The sequence below is a fragment of the Ahaetulla prasina genome, chromosome 9, assembly GCF_028640845.1.
Source record: "Ahaetulla prasina isolate Xishuangbanna chromosome 9, ASM2864084v1, whole genome shotgun sequence".
In the NCBI taxonomy this organism is placed as follows: domain Eukaryota; kingdom Metazoa; phylum Chordata; class Lepidosauria; order Squamata; family Colubridae; genus Ahaetulla; species Ahaetulla prasina.
In genome coordinates this window covers 4253661-4277620 of record NC_080547.1, presented here as the reverse complement: position 1 = coordinate 4277620, position 23960 = coordinate 4253661, and the positions used below count along the sequence as shown (strand labels likewise).

Sequence of the window (23960 nt, the reverse complement as noted above, 5' to 3'; positions counted from 1 at the left end):
AATCACCTGCTACGATCGCTACCGGATTGCCCGATCCGGTCCAAACCGGGAGCATTTCACCTTTGCTTTACCACCACCTTGTTTAGCGATGGAAATTTTCATCCCAATAATGGTGATTAAAGGACATCTTTTAAAAGCGATTTCAAAACATAGGCAAAGGATCAGTCAACTAGCTCCATTCTGAACCATTGTAGAAAAGTCACTTTGCTCACATTTTCTCCCTTCGAAATGGAGTCACTAATTTTGATGCTTCTTAGCGGGATTAGTTGCTATGGAAATTCTGCTTCACATTTAACAATTTTTTTGCCCCTTCCTGCAGTTAGTTTCCTCTGCTTTTTTTTTTCCTGGGCTCCTTCTGTGTATGCCGTTGCCACAGAAACAACGCGGCAGAGGAATATTAAAGCCCGTTGGGGAGGCCTTGTTCTCTTTTAAAAGCAGCGTTCTCTCAAGTGTTCCTTCTCGTGTTTGATCCACGAGAAGGAACACTTGAGCCCACCTACTTTAGAAAAGTTCATTTTTCAAAAACAAATCATAGTAGAGCACGGGCGTCAAACTCAAGGCCTGCGGGCTGAATCCGGCCCATGGGGTGCTCAAACCTGGCCCGCGGTGCTGGCTTGAAAATAGCAAAGGACTGGCCCACGGTCCTTTGGTCTGGCAGCCAAACCGGGGCACCGTTTTAGGCCTGGATGTCCTCCTGCAGCACTTTGCTTGCCAAACCAGGGTGCAGAGGGGCCTGGTGCGGCCCCGGTGCCCCATTTTGGCTGGCAGGGTGCTGCAGGAGGCCTCTGTCCCATCCCGTCTCCTCTCCTCGCCTTCCCCCCTGTCCCCCTCCCGGAGGAGAACTACAATGCTGATCCAGCCCTCAAAGAAATCTAGTTTGACACCCGTGTAGTAAGGGCTAATTTTTCCTGACGTGATCAACCTACACTTGGTATTTATTTATTTATTTATTTATTTTTCGCATTTTTATACCGCCCTATCTCCCTAGAGACTCAGGGCGGTTTACAGCCAGAATAAAACATATATAAATACAGGATAAAACAACAATTAAAAAACTTATTAAATAAGGCCGAATATTTAAAATAGAAATACAAATAATAAAACCCCATTAAAACCAAATTCAAAATTTAAAAATTCTAGTCCAGTCCTGCGCAAATAAATAGATGTGTCTTAAGCTCGCGGCGGAAGGTTCGAAGGTCAGGAAGTTGGCGAAGTCCTGGGGGAAGTTCGTTCCAGAGGGTGGGAGCCCCCACAGAAAAGGCCCTTCCCCTGGGTGTCGCCAGTCGGCACTGCCTGGCTGACGGCACCCTGAGGAGTCCCTCCCTGTGAGAGCGCACGGGTCGGTGAGAGGCAATCGGTGGCAGCAGACGGTCCCGTAAGTAACCCGGCCCTATGCCATGGAGCGCTTTGAAGATAATTACCAAAACCTTGAAGCGCACCCGGAAGGCCACAGGTAGCCAGTGCAGTCTGCGCAGGAGAGGTGTCACATGGGAGCCACGAGGGGCTCCCTCTATCACCCGCGCAGCCGCATTCTGACCTGTATGTGACCTGTATGCATAAATGGCACGTTACATGTACACTTCCCTTAATATATATATCTATATCTATATATATTTAGAAGACGTCTAAGCGGACCATTTCCCGTTGGTCCTCTAGTTAACTATTTGCAGGAAATCGTTTTTCTCTCATATGGATGTGCATTTAAACTTTTGCACATAGAGGTTTACCTCTTCAGCAGAATCTATGGGATTTAGGTTAGATCCTGTGAACAGGTGAGGATTAAATAATAAATCAGTAAGAATTGGGGGATGGGCATTTGGAAGTTAATGATTTGAAGAAATCGCTGAATATAGCCCTCATATCTGATATCAAATGTTCATGATATCTTCTAACAGTTCACCATAAAACCTGAACTTATCACTTATTTTTTAACCTCATCCAAACTGGTGGTAAGTGGGGTGTAGAAAATATAACGCCATAAAAAATATTTCCATTATTTTACGGGAACATGTTATCTTATTCATGAAAAATAATGGATGGCAATCAATATTGCTGTGCTCTCCAGTCACGAAGTTCACTTAGCTAGTATGGTAATCCTCCAATTCTTTTAATTTCTCCGCTGCTTTCAATCTGTCAGTAAGTCAAACAAAAGTCCCTGCTAACAATTCTCAAACAAAAACAATAATGTTCTACAGGTAGCCCTCAATTTACATCCGTTTGTTTAGTGACCATTCAAAGTTACGACGGCACTGGAAAAAGCGACTTATGACCATTTTTTCACACTTAACGACCGTTGCAACATCCCTGTGGTCATGTGCTTTACATTCAGGTCAGAGATGGGTTTCAGCAGGTTCTGACCAGTTCTGGAGAACTGGTAGCGGAAATTTTGAGTAGTTCGGAGAACCTGTAGTAAAAATTCTGACTGGCCCCGCCCACTGGTGGGATTCAAATAATTTAACAACCACTTCTCTGCCCTAATGACCAGCTGGGTAGGCGTGGCTTGGTGGTCATGTGACTATGTGGGCGTGGCCAACTCAACGCCACTCACATCGATGGGTGCTTCGCCTTAACTGTTACAATGTAATAAGGGTTAACCAGAGAGGCAGTTTCTGTAAGCAGGGCAATAAAGATGAGGCTAGAAACACCACCAGAACATTTCCTTCCTGCCTTCCTTACAGGATTAGCCCTGTAAAGTGGGGAAAAAAAACAAAATAAGATTTCCTCCAACAACCGGTTCTCCGAGCTGCTTAGAAAGTTAACAACCGGTTCTCCCGAATAGGTGCAAACTGGCCCCACCCCCATCTATTCTCTGCCTCCCAAGTCCCAGCTGATTGGGAGGAAATGGGGATTTTGCAGTAACCTTCTCCTGGATCAGGCAGGGAATGGAGATTTTACAGTATCTGTCCCATGCCACGCCCACCAAGCCACGCCCACCAAGCCACGCCCACAGAACTGGTAGTAAGAGTTTTTGAAACCCACCACTGATTCAGATGCTTGACAACTGACTCACACTTATGACGATTTGCAGTGTCCCAGAGCCACATAATCCCCTTTTGACACACGCCAAGTCAACGGGGAAGCTTCACTTAACAACCGTGTGACTAATTTAACAACTTGCAGCGATTCACTTAACAAACTGTGGCACGGAAAGCCGTAACGTGGGGCAGCACTCACTTAACAAAGGTCTCACTTAGCAACATAAATTTTGGGCTCAGTTGTGGTCGTAAGTCGAGGAGTACCTTCATTTACATCCTGTGAGAGAGGCAGTTCCCAAAAATTTTGAAAAATCTTTTTAAATTAAATATTTGCACCACCAAATAGCTGTACACATTTTGATTAATGTAGGGCAGCAATATATAATTTATCTGGTTCCCTTAGATGTGTATCAGGGTGAAATCCAGCAGGTTCTGACAGGTTCTGGAGAACCGGTAGTGGAAATTTTGAGCAGTCCGGAGATCCGGCAAATGCCACCTCCGGCTGGCCCCAGAGTGGGGTGGGAATGGAGATTTTGCAATATCCTTCTCCCAGAAGTGGGGAGGGAATGAGGAAATTTGCAGTATCTTTCCCCTGGAGCGGGGTGGGAATGGAGATTTTGCAGTATCCTTCCCCTGCCATGCCCACCAAGCCACGTCCAAAGAACCGGTAGGAAAAAAAATTGGATTTCACCACTGATGTGTAACTTACTGAGAACTGTTGTAGCAGTTGATGCCTGATTGGTGCAGTTGAGTGAAGGCACTTAACCAGTCAAAATCATCTAATAAAAGAAATGCAATACTAATACAGCGTTTTCAGAAGGACCGACCTAAACAGAATGTTTTTTTCTTTCTTCCAAAAAGGAGGAAGATGTCAGGACAATGTTTGTTAAGCCCCACGTCCGTATAACTTTAAAAGCAAACTTTGCTTTTAGAGAAATTTAAGAGATGCTTAGATTGAACTGAAGGTAATGGAACTTGGCTTATGAGTCAGCTTCCTACTAAATGGAATATACTTTCAACCAACTAATTTTTAAGTACCCTTCGTATGGCTAACCTTTTGCAATACCCCCAACTGATGGATACTTCAAATGGAAGGGTGTTGTCGTTGTTTTTTTTGTTTTTTTGATGGAACAATTCGTCTGGGAGCAAAAAAGCATTGGAAAGGTATGGCGTGTTGGTAAGAGCTCCTTAAATATTTACAAAGGCATACATAATATAGTCACAAAACAAAGTGGGAGAACTTACTTTCTCCAGTATCTGGAAGTTTATTTTCCTTTTGGGGGGAAGAGGACATTTCATTGAAATGGAAGAATGGGAAAAATAAGATAGGAAAGCTGGTTGGCTCTCTAACACTATGTTTATGCACTGGGTATACATCAGGAACTCAAATTCTACGGAATAGAACAGTGATGGCTAACCTTTTCGGCACCAAATGCCAAAAGTGCGTGCACACACCCACCCACCCATAATGCAATGCACGTGCAACCCCCCACATGCCCCCACCCCCCTGCATGTGTGTGCGACCCCCATGGGTGCGCCCCACTCCCCTGTGCATGCGCCCCTGTCTCCCGCATGTGCCCCACACCCCATGTGTGCACGGCAGAGAACCGAAAACAAGCTGGCCAGTGGGCGGCGCACACGCATGCACGGCGAAGTTGAGCTGGGGCGATGGCTTGTGTGCCCACTGAGAAGGCTCTGCATGCCACATGCCATAGGTTTGCCATCATGGGTATAGAATATGTTTGGACAATTTGCGCCAACTCACTGGATCCATTTTGGTAGGATTTTTTTTTTAGTAGTAACCAAGAGTTCCTAATTAGATTCTTTCTAAGCTAGACTCTTTGAAGCCATGATCTGTAGTAATTCAGATGTTGATTTGCACTTGTACATGGAAGTCATCCTGACTCATAGAATGCAGTGCCAACTGGTTCCAGAGTCAGTTTGCATTTAATTTAAACCATCGCTCTTGGAGCCACCAGGTTCATTGCCATTTAGCTGAATGTTCCTCAAAACAGTTATCAGGGGCCGTGATAGCTCAGGCTGGAAGAAGCCTGTTATTAGAACACAGCAGCCTGCAATTACTGCAGGTTCAAGCCCGGCCCAAGGTTGACTCAGCCTTCCATCCTTTATAAGGTAGGTAAAATGAGGACCCAGATTGTTGGGGGGGCAATAAGTTGACTTTGTAAAAATATACAAATAGAATGAGACTATTGCCTTATACACTGTAAGCCGCCCTGAGTCTTCGGAGAAGGGCGGGATATAAATGTAAATAAATTTTTTAAAAAAAGACATCTGAATTAATAAGAAGAGATGCTTTTCTGGTCATTCTCTTCAACCAGTTTCCAAGTGCTCTTTAATCGATTGCGATTGCATGAAAACATGCAAGAGCCCAAGACTTATAACGGCGGATGAGTTTCTTTGTAAGATGGCGCATTATTCATTCTAATGCACAACCCCTAAGGACAAGGGATGGAATGCGTGAGCATAGTTTTGCTCAATCTCTCAAGCCTGTCAACTCTGAAGCTGGGCTGACTGAGGCCATCTTGGAGGCTTCAGTGTTGCCACAACAGCGCTGAGGGATAGGGAGTCGGAGGGGGGGGGATAGCTGGGGTTTTTTAGCCAAAACAAAATAATTTCCCCCAGGGGTGGGCTTCAAAAATTGTAGCAAGGGGTTCTCTGGGTAGATGTGGCCATGGTGGGCCATGGTTGCTGGGTAGACGTGGCCATGGTGGGCCCTGGTGCATCATGGCGGGAGGGGGGCATTTTTGCCCTCCCCAGCCTCTGAAGGCTTTCCTCAAACCTCTGGGAGGGCAAAAACGGCCTCCCCAGGCTCCAGAAGCTCTCTGGAGGCTGGAAATGGGCAGAACGTCTGGTAGGCCCATTTTTTGCCCTCCCCAAGTCTCCGTGCACATCCTCTACTTACCTGCATCCAAAACGGGCCGCGTGGGGACTCCTGGGAGGGGCAGGGTGGGGTGGGCAGGTCCAGCCAGGAGTGGGATTTGGGGGTTCTCCAAACTGCACAGAATCTTAGTTACAGGTTCTCCCGAACCCCCAGCAGACCAGCCCTGTTTTCCCCTGAGAACCAAGGACATTCCCACAGGTGGCTGGAAGGAGGAGGTTATAGGTGTATTACTTGGAATCCTAACACCTGCATCTTCAGTTGTCTAGGGGAGGGGGGCACAAGGCAAGTGATAAAACTTCATATCTGTAGATTTTATAGTAAATTATAATGATCACAGAAGGCCTACTAACAAACAGGTATCCTTGGAAAAAATTGTTGCTATCATGGGATCCAGGTCACAAACAAAGTGACAGAGGGATGTAAACCACAAGAGGTTGAAAATTGCTATTTTAGGTGAGGCTGTCAGTTCCTATGGCAAGTTTTTATTATTATTTTATTATTATTATCATTCTTCACAACTTTAAGATGTGTGGCTGGGTAATTCTAGGAGTTGAAGTCCACGCATCATCAAGTTGCCAAGGTTGATAAAGACTGTGCTGGAGACGGTGGAGATTATGAGGGAATCTGGGTCAGTGGTGGGTTTCAACATTTTTTACTACCGGTTCTGTGCGTGTGGCTTGGTGGGCATGGCATGGGACGGATACTGTAAAAACTCTATTACCAGCCCACTGCAGGGGAAGGATACTGCAAAATCTCCATTCTCTCCCCACTTCAGGGGAAGGATACTGCAAAATCCCCATTCCCTCCCCACTCCAGGGGAAGGATACTGCAAAATACTCCATTTCCTCCCCCATCCAGGGGAAGGATACTGTAAAATCTCCATTCCCTCTCCACTCCAGGGAAAGGATACTGTAAAATCTCCATTCCCTCCCCACTCCAGGGGAAGGATACTGTAAAATCCCCATTCCCTTCCCAATCCAGGGGAAGGATACTGCAAAATCCCCATTTCCTCCCAATCAGCTGGGACTTGGGAGGCAGAGAATAGACGGGGGCAGGGCCAATCAGAATTTTTACTACTGGTTCTCCGAACTACTCAAAATTTCCGCTACCGGTTCTTCAAAACTGGTCAGAACCTGCTGAAACCCACCTCTGATCTGGGTCATAGTTGTTCTTAAAGGTGCTTTTCTTTACTTCAAATGATAGTGTGTGTGTTTTCAAAAATAGTGGATTCAAAGATCAGTTTTAATTGGACCTTCATGTGTGGACCTGATCTTTCGCCCCTGACAGAAAGGGAGCCACTGAATGACAGATTGTACAATTGTACATGATGCGAGTTATTTCATTCTGGTCACAATGTGATGGTATCATGACACTTGCGGATGTCATTGTGGCTTGTCACCAGTGATGGATTGCCCCCAGTTCAGAGCGGTTCTATAGAACTGGTAGTAAAACCGGCAGGAGGCTTCGCCCACTGACCCAAACGTCATCAATACTCTTCTGAGCATGTGTGCGGGCACGATGCAAACAGGTAGTAAAGATAAGTAGAACCCACCCCTGGTTTCTCTAGATTCTAGAACAGTGGTTCTCAACCTTTATAGTGCTGTGACCCCTTTAATACAATTCCCCACGATGTGGTGACCCCTTTAATACAATTCCCCACGATGTGGCGATCCCCAACCGTAAAATTATTTTCGTTTTGAATTTATCACACCTGAAGCCATATTGGCTAGCAATCTGAACTGCTTGCGATTGCCTTGAGGACGGAGGCATTAAAGCGGAGACTCCTCCCCTATTAAGTTTATCACGCCTGAAGCCAGATTAGGCTAGTGATTAGGAGTGATTGCTTGTGGAGTCAACCATTGGAGCGCGATTCTTCAACTCGCAAGTATACTTCCCATATTTCCAATGGTCTTATGCGACCCCTGGCAAATCGTCCTTCGACCCCCAATGGGGTCGTGACCCACAGGTTGAGAACCGCTGTTCTAGAACCTCTTCCCCTTGTCTGTCATGAGAACATCAACATCTTGGCCCAGCAAAGTCCATGGCCCAAATATCGTTGGCTTCCTGACATGGCTTGCCTCTTTTCTTTCTGCAGGATGTCCCTACCAAGCTAGTAGCTAAGGCAGTGGCCCTGCCAATGACGGTGAGGGGCCACTGGTTTCTGAGTCCCAGGACAGAGTATAGTGTGGCTGTGCAGACTGCAGTGAAGCAAACAGATGGAGAGTATCTTGTCTCCGGATGGAGTGAAACCGTCGAATTCTGCACAGGAGGTGAGTGGGCAAGAAAAAGGACCAATGCAAAAGGAGATTTCCATGCCTATCCACCCATCCCCCCTATTTCCCTATTAACTATCTTACTAAGCAAAATTCTACAGAGGAATGATTGAGTCTGTCATCTGCACCTCTATAAATGCCTGGTTTGGCTCTGCAACCCAACAAGGCAGACACAGACTTCAGAGGATAATTAGAACTGCAGAAAAAACAATGGCTACCAACCTGCCTTCCATTGAGGACCTGTATACTGCACGAGTCAAAAAGAGGGCTGTGAAAATATCTAAAGACCCCTCATATCCTGTACATAAATTGTTTCAACTTCTACCCTCAAAACGACACTATACAGCACTGCACACCAGAACAACTAGACACAAGAACAGTTTTTTCTTGAATGCCACCACTCTTGTAAACAACTAATTCCCACAAATTATCTACTAAGACTGTATTACTATTCTTCTCATCCGTACTAGTACCTATCTCTTCCCACTTATGGCTATATCCATGTTGCTTGTATCTTTACAACTTATATTGTTCTTATTGTTTCCTAGTAAAATTTGATTGCTTATTAGTATCCTATGACTATCACAAAGTGTTGTATCTTATGATTCTTGACGAATATATTTTATTTTTTTCTTTAAGTACACTAAGAGCACATGCACCAAAGACAAATTCCTTGTGTGTCCAATCACATTTGGCCAATAAAGAATTTTATTCTATTCTATTCTAAAAACAAAGGCTATCATTCATGCATCCCCTTACACAATTTCCAGTTTTAAACCCTCACTGTTCTTTCTTTTTTTTAAAAAAAAAAATTATTAAAGATTTTTTTAAAAAGAAAGATAAAAATTAATGCACAGTAAGACAAAGAAGAAAAAAGAAACAAATCAAAGAGGAAGCTAAAAGTGCAAGAAAGGAGAAAAAAGGTAAAAGAAGACTAGAAAGAAAGATACAAAGAAATGGCTTTTGACTTCTTTAGAATAGAATAGAATAGAATTTTTTATTGGCCAAGTGTGATTGGACACACAAGGAATTTGTCTTGGTGCATATGCTCTCAGTGTACATAAAAGAAAAGATACGTTCATCAAGGTACAACATTTACAACACAATTGATGATCAGTATATCAATATAAATCATAAGGATTGCCAGCAACAAGTTATAGTCATACAGTCATAAGTGGAAAGAGGTTGGTGATGGGAACGATGAGAAGATTAATAGTAGTGCAGATTCAGTAAATAGTCTGACAGTGTTGAGGGAATTATTTGTTTAGCAGAGTGATGGCCTTGAGCAATTGCCTTGAGGACGGAGGCATTTACAGCTTAGATTTGCGTATTGCCGCACAATACTTTACAGCACTCTTTGGGATATTGTCCCCAACAATCTGGTTCCCCATTTTACCGACCTTGAAAAGATGCAAGGTGAGTCAACCTTGAGCCGGTCAGGATCGAACTCCTGGCAGTGAGCAGAGTTTGCCTGCAATACTGCATTCTAACCACTGCGCCACCAGGGCTCCTATTAGGGCAGTTAAAATTCCAATCATACATCTAACTCTTACTCTAGGGCAATGGTTCTCAACCTTTATAGTGCTGCGACCCCTTTAATACAATTCCCCACGATGTGGCGACCCCAACCGTAAAATTATTTTTGTTTTGAATTTATCGCGCCTGAAGCCGTATTGGCTAGCGATCTGAACTGCTTGCGATTGCCTTGAGGACGGAGGCATTAAAGCGGAGACTCCTCCCCTATTAAGTTTATGGCGCCTGAAGCCAGATTAGGCTAGAGATTGGGAGTGATTGCAGCTGGCTTGAGAGGGAGACATCAGAGCAAAGATTTCTCTCTTTTTTAATTCATCGCGCCTGAAGCCGAATTTGGCTAGCGATTTGAAGAGCCTGCAGCTGGCTTGTGGAGTCAACCATTGGAACGCGATTCTTCGACTCGCAAATATACTTCCCATATTTCCGATGGTCTTAGGCGACCCCTGGCAAATCGTCATTTGACCCCCAACGGGGTCCCGACCCACAGGTTGAGAACCGCTGCTCTAGGGTTACAGCAACAGCCTCCTTTTTCTGTCATCTATTCTGCCTAATCATCAAAACCGCCAATTCACTTTTTTTCCTATTTTGTGCAAAAAGTTCACAAGCGCTTTCCCAACTAGCAATAAAGTCAGATACTATCTTTTGCGTGATCAAAGAAGTCAATTGAGCCATTTCATCATCTTCACTAATTATTCCTCCATCGTGGTTAGTGCTGAATCTTTCCATCTTTCGGCATACGATAATCCTGCTGCATTTATATAAAGAACAAAGTTCCATGACTTTCCCCCCCCCCTCCACTGTTTCTCCCACCAAGAAAATTTTATTTAAGTGTTAAAATCCTCCAAATCGATGTGTGTATTTGAATCCAGACTCTTCTAGCTTTCTTACACATCCCCCAAAACAGGGGTCCCCAAACTAGGCAGCTTTAAGACTTATGGACTTCAACTCCCAGAATTCTCCAGCCAGCTGGAGAATTCTGGGAGTTGAAGTCCACAAGTCTTAAAGCTGCCAAGTTTGAAAACCTCTGTCCCAAAATGATAAAATGTCCCTTTGTGTTGCACATTTCCAACATAAATCGGAAGTATCACTACTTGTCCTTCTTCTCTCAGCGTTCTACAGAATACAGAACAACAGAGTGGGAAAGGACCTTGGAGGTCTTCTAGTCCAACCCTCTGCTTAAGCAGGAGACGGTAAAACATTCTAGACCAGGGATGTCAAACTCAAGGCTTGCGGGCCAGATGCAGCCCACAGGGTGCTTAGATCTGGCTGGCAGGCCCACCCTGGAAACAATAAAGGACCAGCCCGTGGTGCCTCTGCCAGCGAAAACGGAGCTCGGGATGGCTTCATGCAGCCGTCCAAGGCTTGTTTTCAGCTGTGACGGCCTCCTGCAGCCGTCTGCTGGTGAAAACAAAACTCGGTTTGCGCTAGCAGAGGGCTGCAGGAGGCCGTCGCGGCCCAAAAGCCCATTTTTGCTGACAGAGCACTCGGGCCGCCACAAATCATGTCATGCTGGCCAGGCCCACCCCACTGAGGTCAAACACAACCCTGATGCGGCCTTCAATGAAATCAAGTTTGACACCCCTGTTCTAGACCAACCTTAAACACTCAAAGAGCCATTTGGACCTGTTTCCCACAGAAAAGAAAACACCGGGAGCCACAAAACCCTTTCCGTGCCTGACTATTCCTTGAGCAGCCACAAAACTAGCATATGTAGTTGAATGAAACGATCTGTTTTCTTCTGAAACTTTTATTTTCTTGAATTTATCTATGGTTGGCCTACCGGGGGTTGAAAAGCTCAATAAATCGTGTGCCGGTGGGTGTCGCACATTGGCGCTTGTGATGCATATTTTGAGTGACAGGGAGCCGCAGCAGAGGGGTGAAAGAGCCACCTGCGGCTCCAGAGCCACATGCAGCTCCAGAGCCACAGGCTGCTGACTCCTCTTCTAGACAAATGGCTTTTCCAGTCTCTTCATTCATTCCCTGGGACAGAGAGCGATTTCTCTCCATTTATCTGCCGAACTGGAGCTCTGCCTTTTAAGGATGTGCGCAATCGAGTTTGGAATGCCCTTACTGCATGCAAAAGCAAGCCACGTACGCAGCTCTTGGAAGTACGTTTTCAAAGTCAAGGAGTTGAGGAGAGAAAAACCACTTCTTTGAGCTGTCTGGGAGACAAAGCCCAAGCCGATGGGAACTGGAACAGGCGGAAGGGTGCTGAAAAGTGGTAAATCCAGATTTTGCCATGCAGCAAGCCTGGCTGTGTAGGAGGGAAAGGGTGTGCCACCCAGGAGGGAGAAGTGATAGGGAGGCAGGAGAAACCCGCTTGAGGCAAGAAGAAGCGACGAGAAGATGACACGGGGGGGTGGGGAGGGGAAATTTGCCACGGAGAGATGTCGCACGAAAAACCTGCTTTAAAATACCTGAACCTGTGAATATTTGTTTCTTGCAGACTATGCTAAAGAACATCTGGCCCAGCTGCAAGAGAAAGCTGAGCTCATTTCGGGGAGGATGCTGAGGTTCACTGTTTTCTATCGGAATCACACTAAAGAGTATTTCCAGTATGTCAGGTAAGCGTTGGCAAAGCCCCCCCAAACCCATGAAGGCATGAGAGAACCCAGGTGTGGGTGAGGGGTGTGTGTGTGTGTATCAATGTCAATGACATCCACCACGCACGTTTGCCAAGCGCTTGTCTTCTTCATCCACATTCTTTCCCTCCTGATCAGGGCTCCCCAACCTTGGCAACTTTATGACTTGTGGACTTCAACTCCCAGAGTTTTTTGCCACTTTGTTGGCTGAGGGAATTCTGGGAGTTGAAGTCCACAAGTCTTAAAGCTGGAGACCCCTGCTCCTGATAAGTTATGATTAAAACATGGCTGGGAAGAAGCCATGTTGGAGACCCCTAATAGTTATGATTAAAACATGGTTAGGAGGTAGCCATGTTGGAGACCCCTAATAGTTATGATTAAAACATGGTTAGGAGGTAGCCATGTTGGAGACCCCTGCTCCTGATAAGTTATGATTAAAACATGGCTGGGAGGAAGCCATGTTGGAGACCCCTGTTCCTGACAGTTATGATTAAAACATGGCTGGGAAGAAGCCATGTTGGAGACCCCTAATAGTTATGATTAAAACATGGTTAGGAGGTAGCCATGTTGGAGACCCCTGCTCCTGATAAGTTATGATTAAAACATGGCTGGGAGGTAGCCATGTTGGAGACCCCTAATAGTTACGATTAAAACATGGCTGGGAGGAAGCCATGTTGGAGACCCCTGTTCCTGACAGTTATGATTAAAACATGGCTGGGAAGAAGCCATGTTGGAGACCCCTAATAGTTATGATTAAAACATGGTTAGGAGGTAGCCATGTTGGAGACCCCTGCTCCTGATAAGTTATGATTAAAACATGGCTGGGAGGTAGCCATGTTGGAGACCCCTAATAGTTACGATTAAAACATGGCTGGGAGGAAGCTATGTTGGAGACCCCTGTTCCTGATAGTTATGATTAAAACATGGCTGGAAAGAAGCCATGTTGGAGACCCCTAATAGTTATGATTAAAACATGGTTAGGAGGTAGCCATGTTGGAGACCCCTGTTCCTGATAAGTTATGATTAAAACATGGCTGGGAGGTAGAGATGAAGAGAAGTGACTTCATTCCAAGAGCTAGGTTTGGCCTAGATGCTTTCAGCTGCCATTTCTGTAGTCTAAGACCTAGTGTTTGCATCTTTCAAATGTATGGACTTCAACTCCCAGAATTCCCCACTTATGGGGAAATTGACTGGGGAATCCTGGGAATTGAAGTCCACACATCTGAAAGATGCCGAGGTAGAGAACAGCAGCCCAGATTATACTCTTCTGACCTGTTGTCATGGCTTGGAGCAGGAAGAAGAAAACCTCATTAAGAAAATGCTCATCATAGCCTCCATATTTTTATATCCACCCATCGTCCTGTTTTTTTAAAAAAATGTACTAACAGTATCTTATCTTTTACAGTTAAAGCTTGTTTCAAATTCTCTCTGAGAAATGAATTTTGAGGCATATTTAGGCACGTTTTTGAGGCTGGGTGCATATGCAGAAGGCACGCACGCCAGCAAAGCAAATGTGCCACATGCACATTTGCGAATCGTTACGGCAGGGGTTTGTAAACTTGGCTCTTTTAAGACTTGTGGACTTCAACTCCCAGAGTTCCTCAGCCAGCTTTGCTGGCTGAGGAACTCTAGGAGTTGAAGTCCACAAGTCTTAAAAGAGCCAAGTTTGCAGACCCCTGCGTTAGGGAAAGTAAGTGAATACCACACGTGCTTCGGTTGCTTCACAAAAACTTCCTGCAGATGTTCTTTTGAAGTTCAGAGGTTATGTTCATTCTTTCCTGCTCCTAGCCTAACATTCAGAACCAGCACATATCATGTTATAATCACTACCCAATGTGATCTTACTTTATCCTTCCTCCAAGACTTAAAGTCATGTCTAGACAATTCTTGCCACCTTCGGTTATCGTTTCAGGGATATTTCCTTACCAAATCTCTCAGTGTTTTCAATGGTGGCAGGGCTTCTAACGGGCTTGAAAAGTTCTTAAAATTTCAGGGGGATATTCAGAGACGTATCTGCCTCGAAAACAGTCCGCGTTCAACTCTATAGCCCAAGTCAAACATCAGCCGCGGCTGACCACCGGCAACGATTTATGACAAATTGTATTGCATTGTAAAACGTTTATGCTTTTATGCTGTAAAACGGTTCATAAAATTTTGCCGCGTTTTAATTCTAAGGAGTCGTGGGACCTGGATTTTGGATGCATTCTGAAATTTAGTCCGTTTTGAGGTACCTTGGTTCAAAACGTTTTGCCTTACCAGTTTGCCCAGTTAAAAGGTTTCCGATAGGAGAGTTTTCGTAGTGTTTGAGTTAGTTTCAAAATGCATTTGCTTCCTGTTTATCCTTGCAGCAAAGGTAAGCTATGACATCCGCCTGGCTGAGAGTCACCTGGCAAACTACATAGCTGAGACAGGGTTTAGATGTAGGTCTTCTAAACTGAAACCTTAATTCTTTAATTACCATGCTAACTCCGACTTCTCCTCCGTGAGCTAGGAAAACGGAGGATATCCGAGGCCATAAGCCACCTAACCCGCTCTTAGCTACTGTTTAATGAACAATCTCTAGTATTCACTTCCTGAAAAATGGAAGGTCTCGGTAGACATGTAGCTATGAAGGCCTACCACCAGGGGTGAAATCCAGCAGGTAGCGGAAATTTTGAGCAGTTCAGAGAATTGGTAGCGGAAACTTTGAGTACTTCGGAGAACCGGCAAATACCACCTCTGGCTGGCCCCAGAGTGGGGTGGGAATGAAGATTTTGCAATATCCTTCCCCCAGGAGTGGGGAGGAATGAGGATTTTGCAGTATCCTTCCCCTGGAGTGGGGTGGAAATGGAGATTTTGCAATATCCTTCCCTTGCCACACCCACCAAGCCACACCCACAGAACTGGTTGTACAAAAATTTGGATTTCACCACTGCCTACCACTGTATCATAATGCCTACCTGGTTTCCTCCCGAATGTAAGGTTGACCTGACTCCTAGCCTCATCCCTTTCCTAACTATCCGTGTCTCCCCTTCTGGCCAGAATGCACTGTGGAGACGTCATGAAGCCGTACTTGAAGGACAACAGCGGCAGCCATGGTTCACCCACCAGCGGTATGCTCCACGGCATCTTTTTCAGCTGTAATACCGAGTTCAACAATGGGCAGCCTCCCCAGGACTCCCCTTATGGCCGCTATCGTTTCCAGGTGCCGGCGCAGCGCCTGTTCGGTCCCAACACCAACCTCTACTTCGCGGATTTCTACTGTATGTACACTGCCTACCATTACGTCATTCTGGTGCTGGCACCGAAAGGCTCTGCTGGAGACCACTTTTGTCGGGAGCGACTGCCCCAGTTGGACATTTCCTGCAACAAGTTCCTGACCTGCAGCGTGGAAGACGGCGAGCTCATCTACCGCCACGCCCAGGATGTCATTCTGGAGATCATTTATACGGAGCCGGTTGACCTCAGTCTAGGAGTCCTGGGGGAGATCAGTGGCCACCAGCTCATGAGCCTTTCGACGGCCGACGCCAAAAAGGATCCGAGCTGCAAGACCTGTAACATCAGCGTGGGGCGCTAGAGAGAGGGAAGGGTGGGAAGGGAGAGGGGACAAACACCAATATGAGAGATCTTGGTGAGCCCCATGGCCCTTCAACGTACGTGTGAGACTATCTGAGAATGGGGTCCACCTTGGGTGAAGGGGATGCTGGAGAAGTCCCCCTTTTTTGCTGTCCCTTGCCTCCCTTCTCTCCCCACCCCCTCTCTTCCTGCATGTTTCCTTGCCACTGTAAATAAGATTTCGGACTTGGGAAGTGAGAAGGAGAGAGAGGGCATACAAGCAGGTCAACGTTGAAGGACCTGCATTTCCAGGTTTACTAAGGACAGCCCTCAGTTTTTTTGAGGTCCCGTTCTCTCCCGTTCTCTATCCCATTCTCTTCCGTTTCCCAACCCAAGCTCAAATGGACATTTCACTTTGCCCACACAGCAGGGAGTCTGGCCAGTCTGACGAACACGCAGTTTCCTAAGCAAAATATACTAACTAGTAGTGCGTCTCCTTCTTGCAACTTGCTCCTTTTGGCCCGTTTCTCCATACCAGGTACATAGTATTTCCCCACCACCACCACGGGTTCTCTTCATCCGTAGCACCATTTACGTTTTTTTTATAAGAAGTAAGTTGAAGGTTGGAAGAAAACGTCTCCCCACCACTTTCAGGAAGGGTCCTCCAGGGTTAAAAACTCAGCTGGCACAAAGACCAGCTCGACTAACAGTGGGTAAAATAAGCTTAAAGATGGGATGGGCATATAGGCGAGAGAAGGAAAACGAAGAAGGGATTCTTACGTAGAGATTCTTTCTATCTTTTTTGCTCATTTCCCTGGGGTGTGACACCTTATTATTTATGTCCTTTATTTATTTTGACTGGGGAAAAAAAAGGAGGAGGAGGAGGAGGGGAGAGGGAACAACAGGTTCGAACAGGTGTGCTAGAAACTGGAATGCCGATGGGCGATGTTGCTATGCAAACATACCCAGCTTGGCTTCCCTGTTTTCCCACGAATAACCGGTTACAGATCCGGACTGGCAAAACTCATACCCACATCTCATTCTGAGTTGGGGGTGTTCTGAAGACGGGGAAGCTCCATGGTGCCGGCAGGAGAGTAAGGGAGAAAGACAAATCACTCGTGGTTGGATGCTTCCCCCCCCCGCGCATTCCTGCTGTGGCTGCGATTTGTTTTTCTTTCCCACAATGCAGAACAACTCATAAGCTGATAGTTCCAGCTTTCGTACCTTAAGTTCGCAGCGCTCATTAACCTGGAATGCGATTTGTGACTTCGTGGGTTTGTGTGAACCTAGCTGTCGCGGTTTGCAACCCGTGGTTGATGTACCTAGGAATGATGACTCATCCCTGATAATGGCTTAGGGAAGAACAACCGGCTTATAGCATCATACCTGAAATAAGCCACAAGCGTAATACAGGGAGTCCCTGACGTACGACTATTTGTTCAGCAACTCGGGGTCTCCCCTCCTCCCTGAGGCACCCCTGCTCTTTATAATGACTGCAATGGGGAGAGCCAGGATTTCATGGGTGCCTTGCTTAAAAAAAACAGCAACAACTTAATGACCACAATTCTGGGCTCACACGTAGTCATAAGTCGAGGATGACCTGTCTCTCTGCCTTACATAGCCTTGTCTCCTTCCCTTCAGTTTCCTTCTTTTTCTGAAAGTTTCTCCCTTCTTTGCTACTAACTTCAGATTTTGATCTTAGCAGCCAGGAGGTGCTGTAAACATCTGGCGTCCCAAGGACAATGGCAGCTGCACAATTTAAACCTCCTTGTTTAAAAACCTAATGTGCCATTCAGTGAGCTGAGCTTACGGCTTCAAGCTTGTAACCCTGGCAAGCAGGTTGGGGCATCGTCCGGAGCAGGAGTCTCCAACCTTGGCAACTTTAAGCCTGGAGGACTTCAACTCCCAGAATTCCCCCAGCCAGGAATTCTGGGAGTTGAAGTCCTCCAGGCTTAAAGTTTGCCAAGGTTGGAGACCCCTGCTCCAGAAGAAAAGTGAGAACTTCTCTTGGCCTGTTAAGGAGAAAGATTCATTTGCAGCCACTCCCCACATCTCTGTGAAGTCTCGACGTGCCCATGCCTTCAGTCCATCGCCGGGAACCGGCTTCCTGGGACAGGTTAGACCTGCTCTTGACAGCTGCTCCTCACATCTGCCAGCCACCCTTTTTACGCTGAAGGCTTGGCCTCCATCAGAAGGATTTTTTGTTCCGATGGGGTTTCTTGGGTTGTGTGAGCGATTGCTTCCTTTACCAGGGCAAAGCTGCCGATAGCATCCTTTCTTTCCGCAGGGGACTTTGAGAAGGCTTCTCTAACTTCTAACAAGAAATCCTGGGCCTTCCTTCTTTATTACCCCACTGGCCGGTTAAGATGTGGGCTTGAGATCTTAAAGAGAATTCATTTCGTAGCAGCAAGTTAGAAGCCCAAGGCCTAGAAGAAAGCCAGCTCCACATTTAAAAGGCCTTTCCCATTCCAGAGGTGACTTGAAGGGAAAGCACACACACACAGAGCCAACTTTCATGTGATGACCCAGGGCGGGACACAAAGGCAACACAACCAGAGAACTGATATGAGTCCCTTTATTATCACCAACTGTTTCCCCAATGTCCCTTTCAATTCTCCAGCCTGGAGAGAGAACTCTTCCACCAACCTGTACTAGTCTTTGGCTGGCAATACTTCAGTCCCAAACGTTGTAAGCAGAAAACTTCTAACAAAAAATCCAACAAGACAAGACTAGGTAATTAACCCGGCAGGGCAAGCAAAATAAGGAATTCCACAAGTAAAGTAGCATGGCAGTAAATGAAGCCAGTTGGGAGAATGCCAGGATTCAAAGAAGCACCAGATAAGCTCAGTGTTTGTTCCCGACAACTGCCCCTCCCATTTGCCTCTCCTTTAAACTCCAGCAGCAGCTGTGCCTTGTAAAGAGGATCAGTTTCCTTTCCTCCCTCGTAAGCCACGCAACCCATGTTGCTCTCTTCTCCGTTACTCCCTGCACTGCCTGCGATGAGGAGGGGGTGGGCCTTGGTCTTCATCTGAACCCCCTCTCCCTTGTTCCGCCTCTCCCCTGCTCTATCCAGCCTGACTTTGCCCTTCCCCAGTTTCTTCCACAGCCAACAGATCCACTCTCTCACTCTCTGTCAGCTGTTCCTCTTCCCCTTCAAATTCAGATTCCAACAGGGGCATGACATTTCATAAGATATTCTTGTTACCTCGAGAAGGTCATCTACCGAGAACCCAAAGAGAAATAAAAAGGGTCACAAGAGGCAGAGGAGTCAGGTTTTTATTTTTATTTTGGCTAGGTCTTTGGAGCCTCCAACAAAGCCGGCTTCCAAATCTATCAAGGCAAATACAGCCCAAGATTGTGCAAACCAGTTGTTGTGTCTGCGCCCCCCGAGCCGGGCCCCCTGCCAGAAAGTGACTTGGAAAGTGAGGGGGAAGGGCCATCAGGACTTACCTCGGGAGCACTGGCTTTCCTGGCTCAGCTCTAGGAGCCAGAGACAGGCCAGGTGGAGGAGATAACGAGGCCTCCATCCCCTGACTCTTTCCCCCCCAGGCCACGCCTCCAGACCCAGCTGATGGCAATCAGGCCTGGCTGGACCCTAGGTTTCGTAGGGAGGAGAGGCGGGAACAACAGAAGCAGGGGTGGGGCAGGCCTAGGAAGTGCTGAGTCATGGAGCCACCCCCCATGGGATATAAAAGCAGCAAGGGCTGCTATGCCTCTTTGTAGCAGGCAAACCAACTGCTTGACTAGAGCTGAAGTACTGTTGATTCATCGGCATCAAGGGAGATAACAGAGACACTTGGCAGATGCTCGCTAGTTTGCTGCCAGAGCTGATAGTGCCAGCTAATTAAGCCATCGCTTGGACTGAGGCGAAGGGGACAGAGCACCAGCGTTCCAAAGTGCAAAACCCCACCCATTCCTATTCTGTTCTGGCAGTCTAGCAAGCAGCTCAACTAGGGGGGAGGGCTTTATCAAGCCTCGGGTGAGCTGACCTACGTGACTGGTGGGCAACATTCAACTCTGTGAGATCAACATTCCTAGATGTCTGCCTGCAACGTGTTCTTCACAATTCTGGTTTTGGTTTTGGTTTCCAGACTGTATCCCTCATTAAGCTTGGGAGGTGTTGACTGTCAACTGACCAATTATGGTGGAAAGGTTTTCACTGATAGCTTGCCTGCAATTAGTGGTCGCATTTCCCTGCAGTTCGGCTGTCTGCAGGAGAAACCTGGTTGCATTCCTGTGGCGCAGAGATGATGAGCAGGAGGACTGTAGATTAGATTAACAAGAGTTGGAAGGGATCTTGTAGGTCATCTAGTCCAGCCCCCTTCCCAAGCAGGAGACCCTACACCATTTCTGATAAATGGCAGTCCAATCCCTTCTTGAAAGCTTCCAGGGATGAAGCTCCCACAACTTCCGAAGGCAACTTCTGTTCCATTGTTTGATTTTTCTCACTGTCAGAAAATTCCTCCTTATTTCCAAGTTGAATCTCCCCTTGATCAGTTTCCATCCATTATACCTTGTCTGGCCTTCAGGTGCTTTGGAGAATAGCTTGACACCCCCCTCCTCTCTGTGGCAGCCCCTCAAATATTGGAAGACTGCTATCATGTCTCCCCTGGTCCTTCTCTTCTCTTCACTAGACCATCCACGCCCGGTTCCTGCAATCATTCTTCATATGTTTTAGCCTCTAGTCTCTTAATCATCTTGGTTGCTCTTCTCTGCACTTTTTCTAGAGTCTCAACGTCTTTTCTTATAGTGTAGTGACCAAAACCGGATGCTCCAAAGTTTCTGAAATTTAAGTGGTTCCAAAGCAAAATGTGCAGTTGTGGTTGTGTGGGCAAATCAAACGCAGAAAGGGATTCTGATGGAAGAAGGCTGAACCTGTCACAGAAGGAATTCCAACGGCAAGCTCCATAACGTAGATTGATGGTTGTTTGATGAGGCTGGCTCCCTTCAACCCCGTGTTAAATTACTGGCGTATTCCCAGAATCCCAGCCTCCCAAATTTGAAGTATATAAGAACCAATAAAGTCGGGTCTTCAGGTGGAGAAGTACCTCCATGGAGATGATGGGGGAAACTTCAGGACCCTAGGTGGTTTTTACTATTATTATTATTAATTATTATTCTTGGCACAACCTTTTGAACTTTCCAAGTGCCCAGCTGTGAGGCCAACTGTGTAGTGTTTGCTGTGTGCTGTAGCAGTACTGTGCCACAAACGCTGCTGGCATTAATAATAAGGATTTGGCTTTTTCTCTGCTAGCTTTTTGATTTTTCTCTTCTCCGCGTCGCCCTGCCTATTGCAATTTCTAGCCAACTGTTAAGGGTCACTTGCTCCAGGAAACGCTGTTGGTATTTAGAGGCCACCCTTAAATCTTTCCCGGCTTTGTATGTGTACGCTAAGAACCCCTCGTGTCATTTGAGGCTGGATTTGTATCACGCTTTCTCCAGCTGGAATGTGAGAACACAAGCAGCAGGAGGAGCGGTGAGATTGTCAATCAATTTATTTCAATCCGGAAAAATTGTTTCTCCATTTCGTACCCAAAGTGACCGGAGAATGTTCTCTGCTACCTAAAAAAAACGTGACAAGACTACGTGACAAGCGGCTAAAAGCTACTACAACTTTTGTTGCAGTACTGCTACCCCCCAAAAAAAAAAGTTCCGGCCACAACTACAATAATAAAGGTGCAAAAACATGGAGAGAAATTTCTTTGTTTTTCTGAGCAGAGGCTGTGAAGTGTACCCCAATCAAGTGGCTCATAAGGTATGGAATGATTTGATTGTGCTATAAGTACTGGATGATGGGGACTCTCCTTCAGCCAGTCCTCAACCCCATTCAGGAAGTCTATTCCGAGTGCAATTTTGTAAATATTTATTCAAAAACTAGAGCTTCGTTCAAGGGTGCTTATTCTCAAATCAAAGGAATCTGGGCTGTGTCCCGACTTAAGAGAGGGAGCGCGAGAGCGCGATCGTTCGTGATCAACTATCTAAAATGAAATCTATTTAATTTTATACAGCAAAGCTAGACAGAAGCGAGAATTTTGTTTTAATCTTTTTCCCCCACCTTTCTTTCAGTACTGGAAATGTAAGACGGAGGTCTTGTATAATTGGGTCAAGGTATTTTATTTGATGAGGCTAATCAGGTGATGGGTGAACATGGGCCAACTTTTATGGGGAAAAAAAGAGAGGGAAAAAAAACATTTTAGGGAGGTTGTTTTTTTTTTTTAACCATCTGGAGGAATGTTCTAACAGATCGGCATGTTATGTCACCTCCCTGGCTGGCAGCTGTTCTCCAAGCATTGTCAACAGCCATCTCCTCAATTCTTCTGCTAATTACATGCAAATCAGGTGCTACCCTACAAATTTGAGAGATCATTTTATTCACGCTGTTCCTCTCTGTCCATTCTCAAATAGGAGCAGAAGAACTTTGTCAATGCGCCAACGCGCTTCTAAACCTCAACGTAACTCAACCGTTGGAAGGAAAAGTGATGGAGATAGATAAAAAGTCTTTCTTTTAAAAGCATAAAACGGGGAAAGCTATCCCAGTGAATATTCCGAATACAGCCGTTATCACTAGAATTAGTATTGCTGGAATGCACATCTGGGACAACCGAACAGGGAATTTCTTTAGAATACGTTAAGCTAGGGGAGAGAATGGAAGCATCCCCTGAGCCTGCAAAAGTTTCCAAATATTAGCATATTGTAATTTTTTTTATATATGAAGGTATAGTAAACCAGTTAAGTCCTTGAAAGGAGAATAAGCTTATTTACTATATTAAACTATACATTTAGATGGAATTATATTAAGTGCAGGTTTTGGTAGGTCCTTGGTCCTGGTACAGGTAATCCTCAATTTATGACCACAATCGAGTCCAAATTTTTTGTGGCTAAGCGAGACAGTTGTGAGTTTCGCACCCTTTTAGTGAGTTTTGCACCTTGCCACCGTTATTAAGTGAATCACTGCTGTTTTTAAGTGAGTCACACTGTTATTAAATGAATCTGGCTTCCCGATTGAGCTTTGCTTGTCCCAAAAGGTGATCGCATGAGCTTGGGACACTGCAACCATCATAAATAAACCACCAGTTGCCAAACTTCCAAATTTTGATCATGTGACCACCAGGGATGCTGTAACTGCCGTGTGAAAAAGGGCCATAAGTCACTTTTTGTCAACACCGTTGTAACGTCGAAAGGTCACGGAATGAACTGTTGTAAATTGAGGATTCCCTGTAGAACCTTCTTGAGTTTTGACTCCAGAAAACAGGCAACTATTCATGTTGTGTTCTAGGCCCAGGACAGGTGAAAGGTCAACACCTCTTAGAATAGGGGTGTCCCAACTTGGCAACTTTAAGACTTGTGGACTTGAACTCCCAGAATTCCTCAGCCAGCAAAGCTTGACAGCCCTGCTGTAGACCAGTAGTGGGCTGCCCCCGGTTTGGTCTGGTTCTACAGAACCGGTAGTAAAACTAGTGGGAGGCTCCGCCCACCCGCCACGACATCATCACGGGTGATCTGTGCAGAAGCGCGCGGGCTCCCATTGCAAACCGGTAAGTAGAACCCAGCCCTGCTATAGATGTCTTCTCTAGATGAACAGTGGCTTGATCCAAGTTTGCCTATGGTGCTAACCCATTATAGTAAAACTGTAGGATGGCCTTCACCGAAGAGTGAGCTATTAAATAGGGGACCTCAAAACTACCACCATTGATGTATCTCTTTCATAGTTTTCAAACTGTGTGATCAGAAATCCCTCAATGAGATCAGTTCTGGAGAGCAAGTCTTTCTGATGGGCGTCTGCCCTAATCCCATCACTTTTCCTACCGAGCACCAAGAAATGGGAGAATGATCCCATATAAAAGACAAGTATGCCTTAAAACAGGGCCTCCAAATTTAGCAACTTTAAGACTTGTGGACTTCAACTCCCAGAATTCCTCAGCTAGCCAGCTGGGGAATTCTGAAAGTTGAAGTCCGTAAGTCTTAAAAGTTGCCAAGTTTGGAGATCCCTGCCTTAAAACCACTCAAGTTTTTTGAGGCATGTTTTGACTTCAGACGGGATCATTTGAAAATATATAGCTAATTTCATATATGAGCTATATGTATGTCGCAAACCATGCTCTAGAGCAGGGGTCTCCAACCCTGGCCACTTTAAGACTTGTGGACTTCCACTCCCAGAATC

General features: G+C 45.9%; 1 protein-coding gene across 2 annotated transcripts in view; it reads left to right on the top strand.

The window, feature by feature from the left end:
* The window catches only part of PHYHIP (phytanoyl-CoA 2-hydroxylase interacting protein), an 81633-nt gene that overhangs the window by 56864 nt on the left and 809 nt on the right, over positions 1–23960 (top strand). Inside the window, exons 3-6 of one of the 2 annotated variants that reach the window (XR_009156519.1) lie at positions 7973–8147; positions 12130–12247; positions 15287–17638; positions 17767–23884. Coding sequence is in view for 1 of the 2 variants with exons in the window: in XM_058194855.1 (XP_058050838.1) it covers positions 7973–8147; positions 12130–12247; positions 15287–15821 (828 nt within the window). In the remaining variant the exon portion in view is untranslated. Of the gene's footprint in view, positions 1–7972; positions 8148–12129; positions 12248–15286; positions 17639–17766; positions 23885–23960 lie in introns of those variants that run through there. The other variant, XM_058194855.1, reaches the window with a different exon arrangement.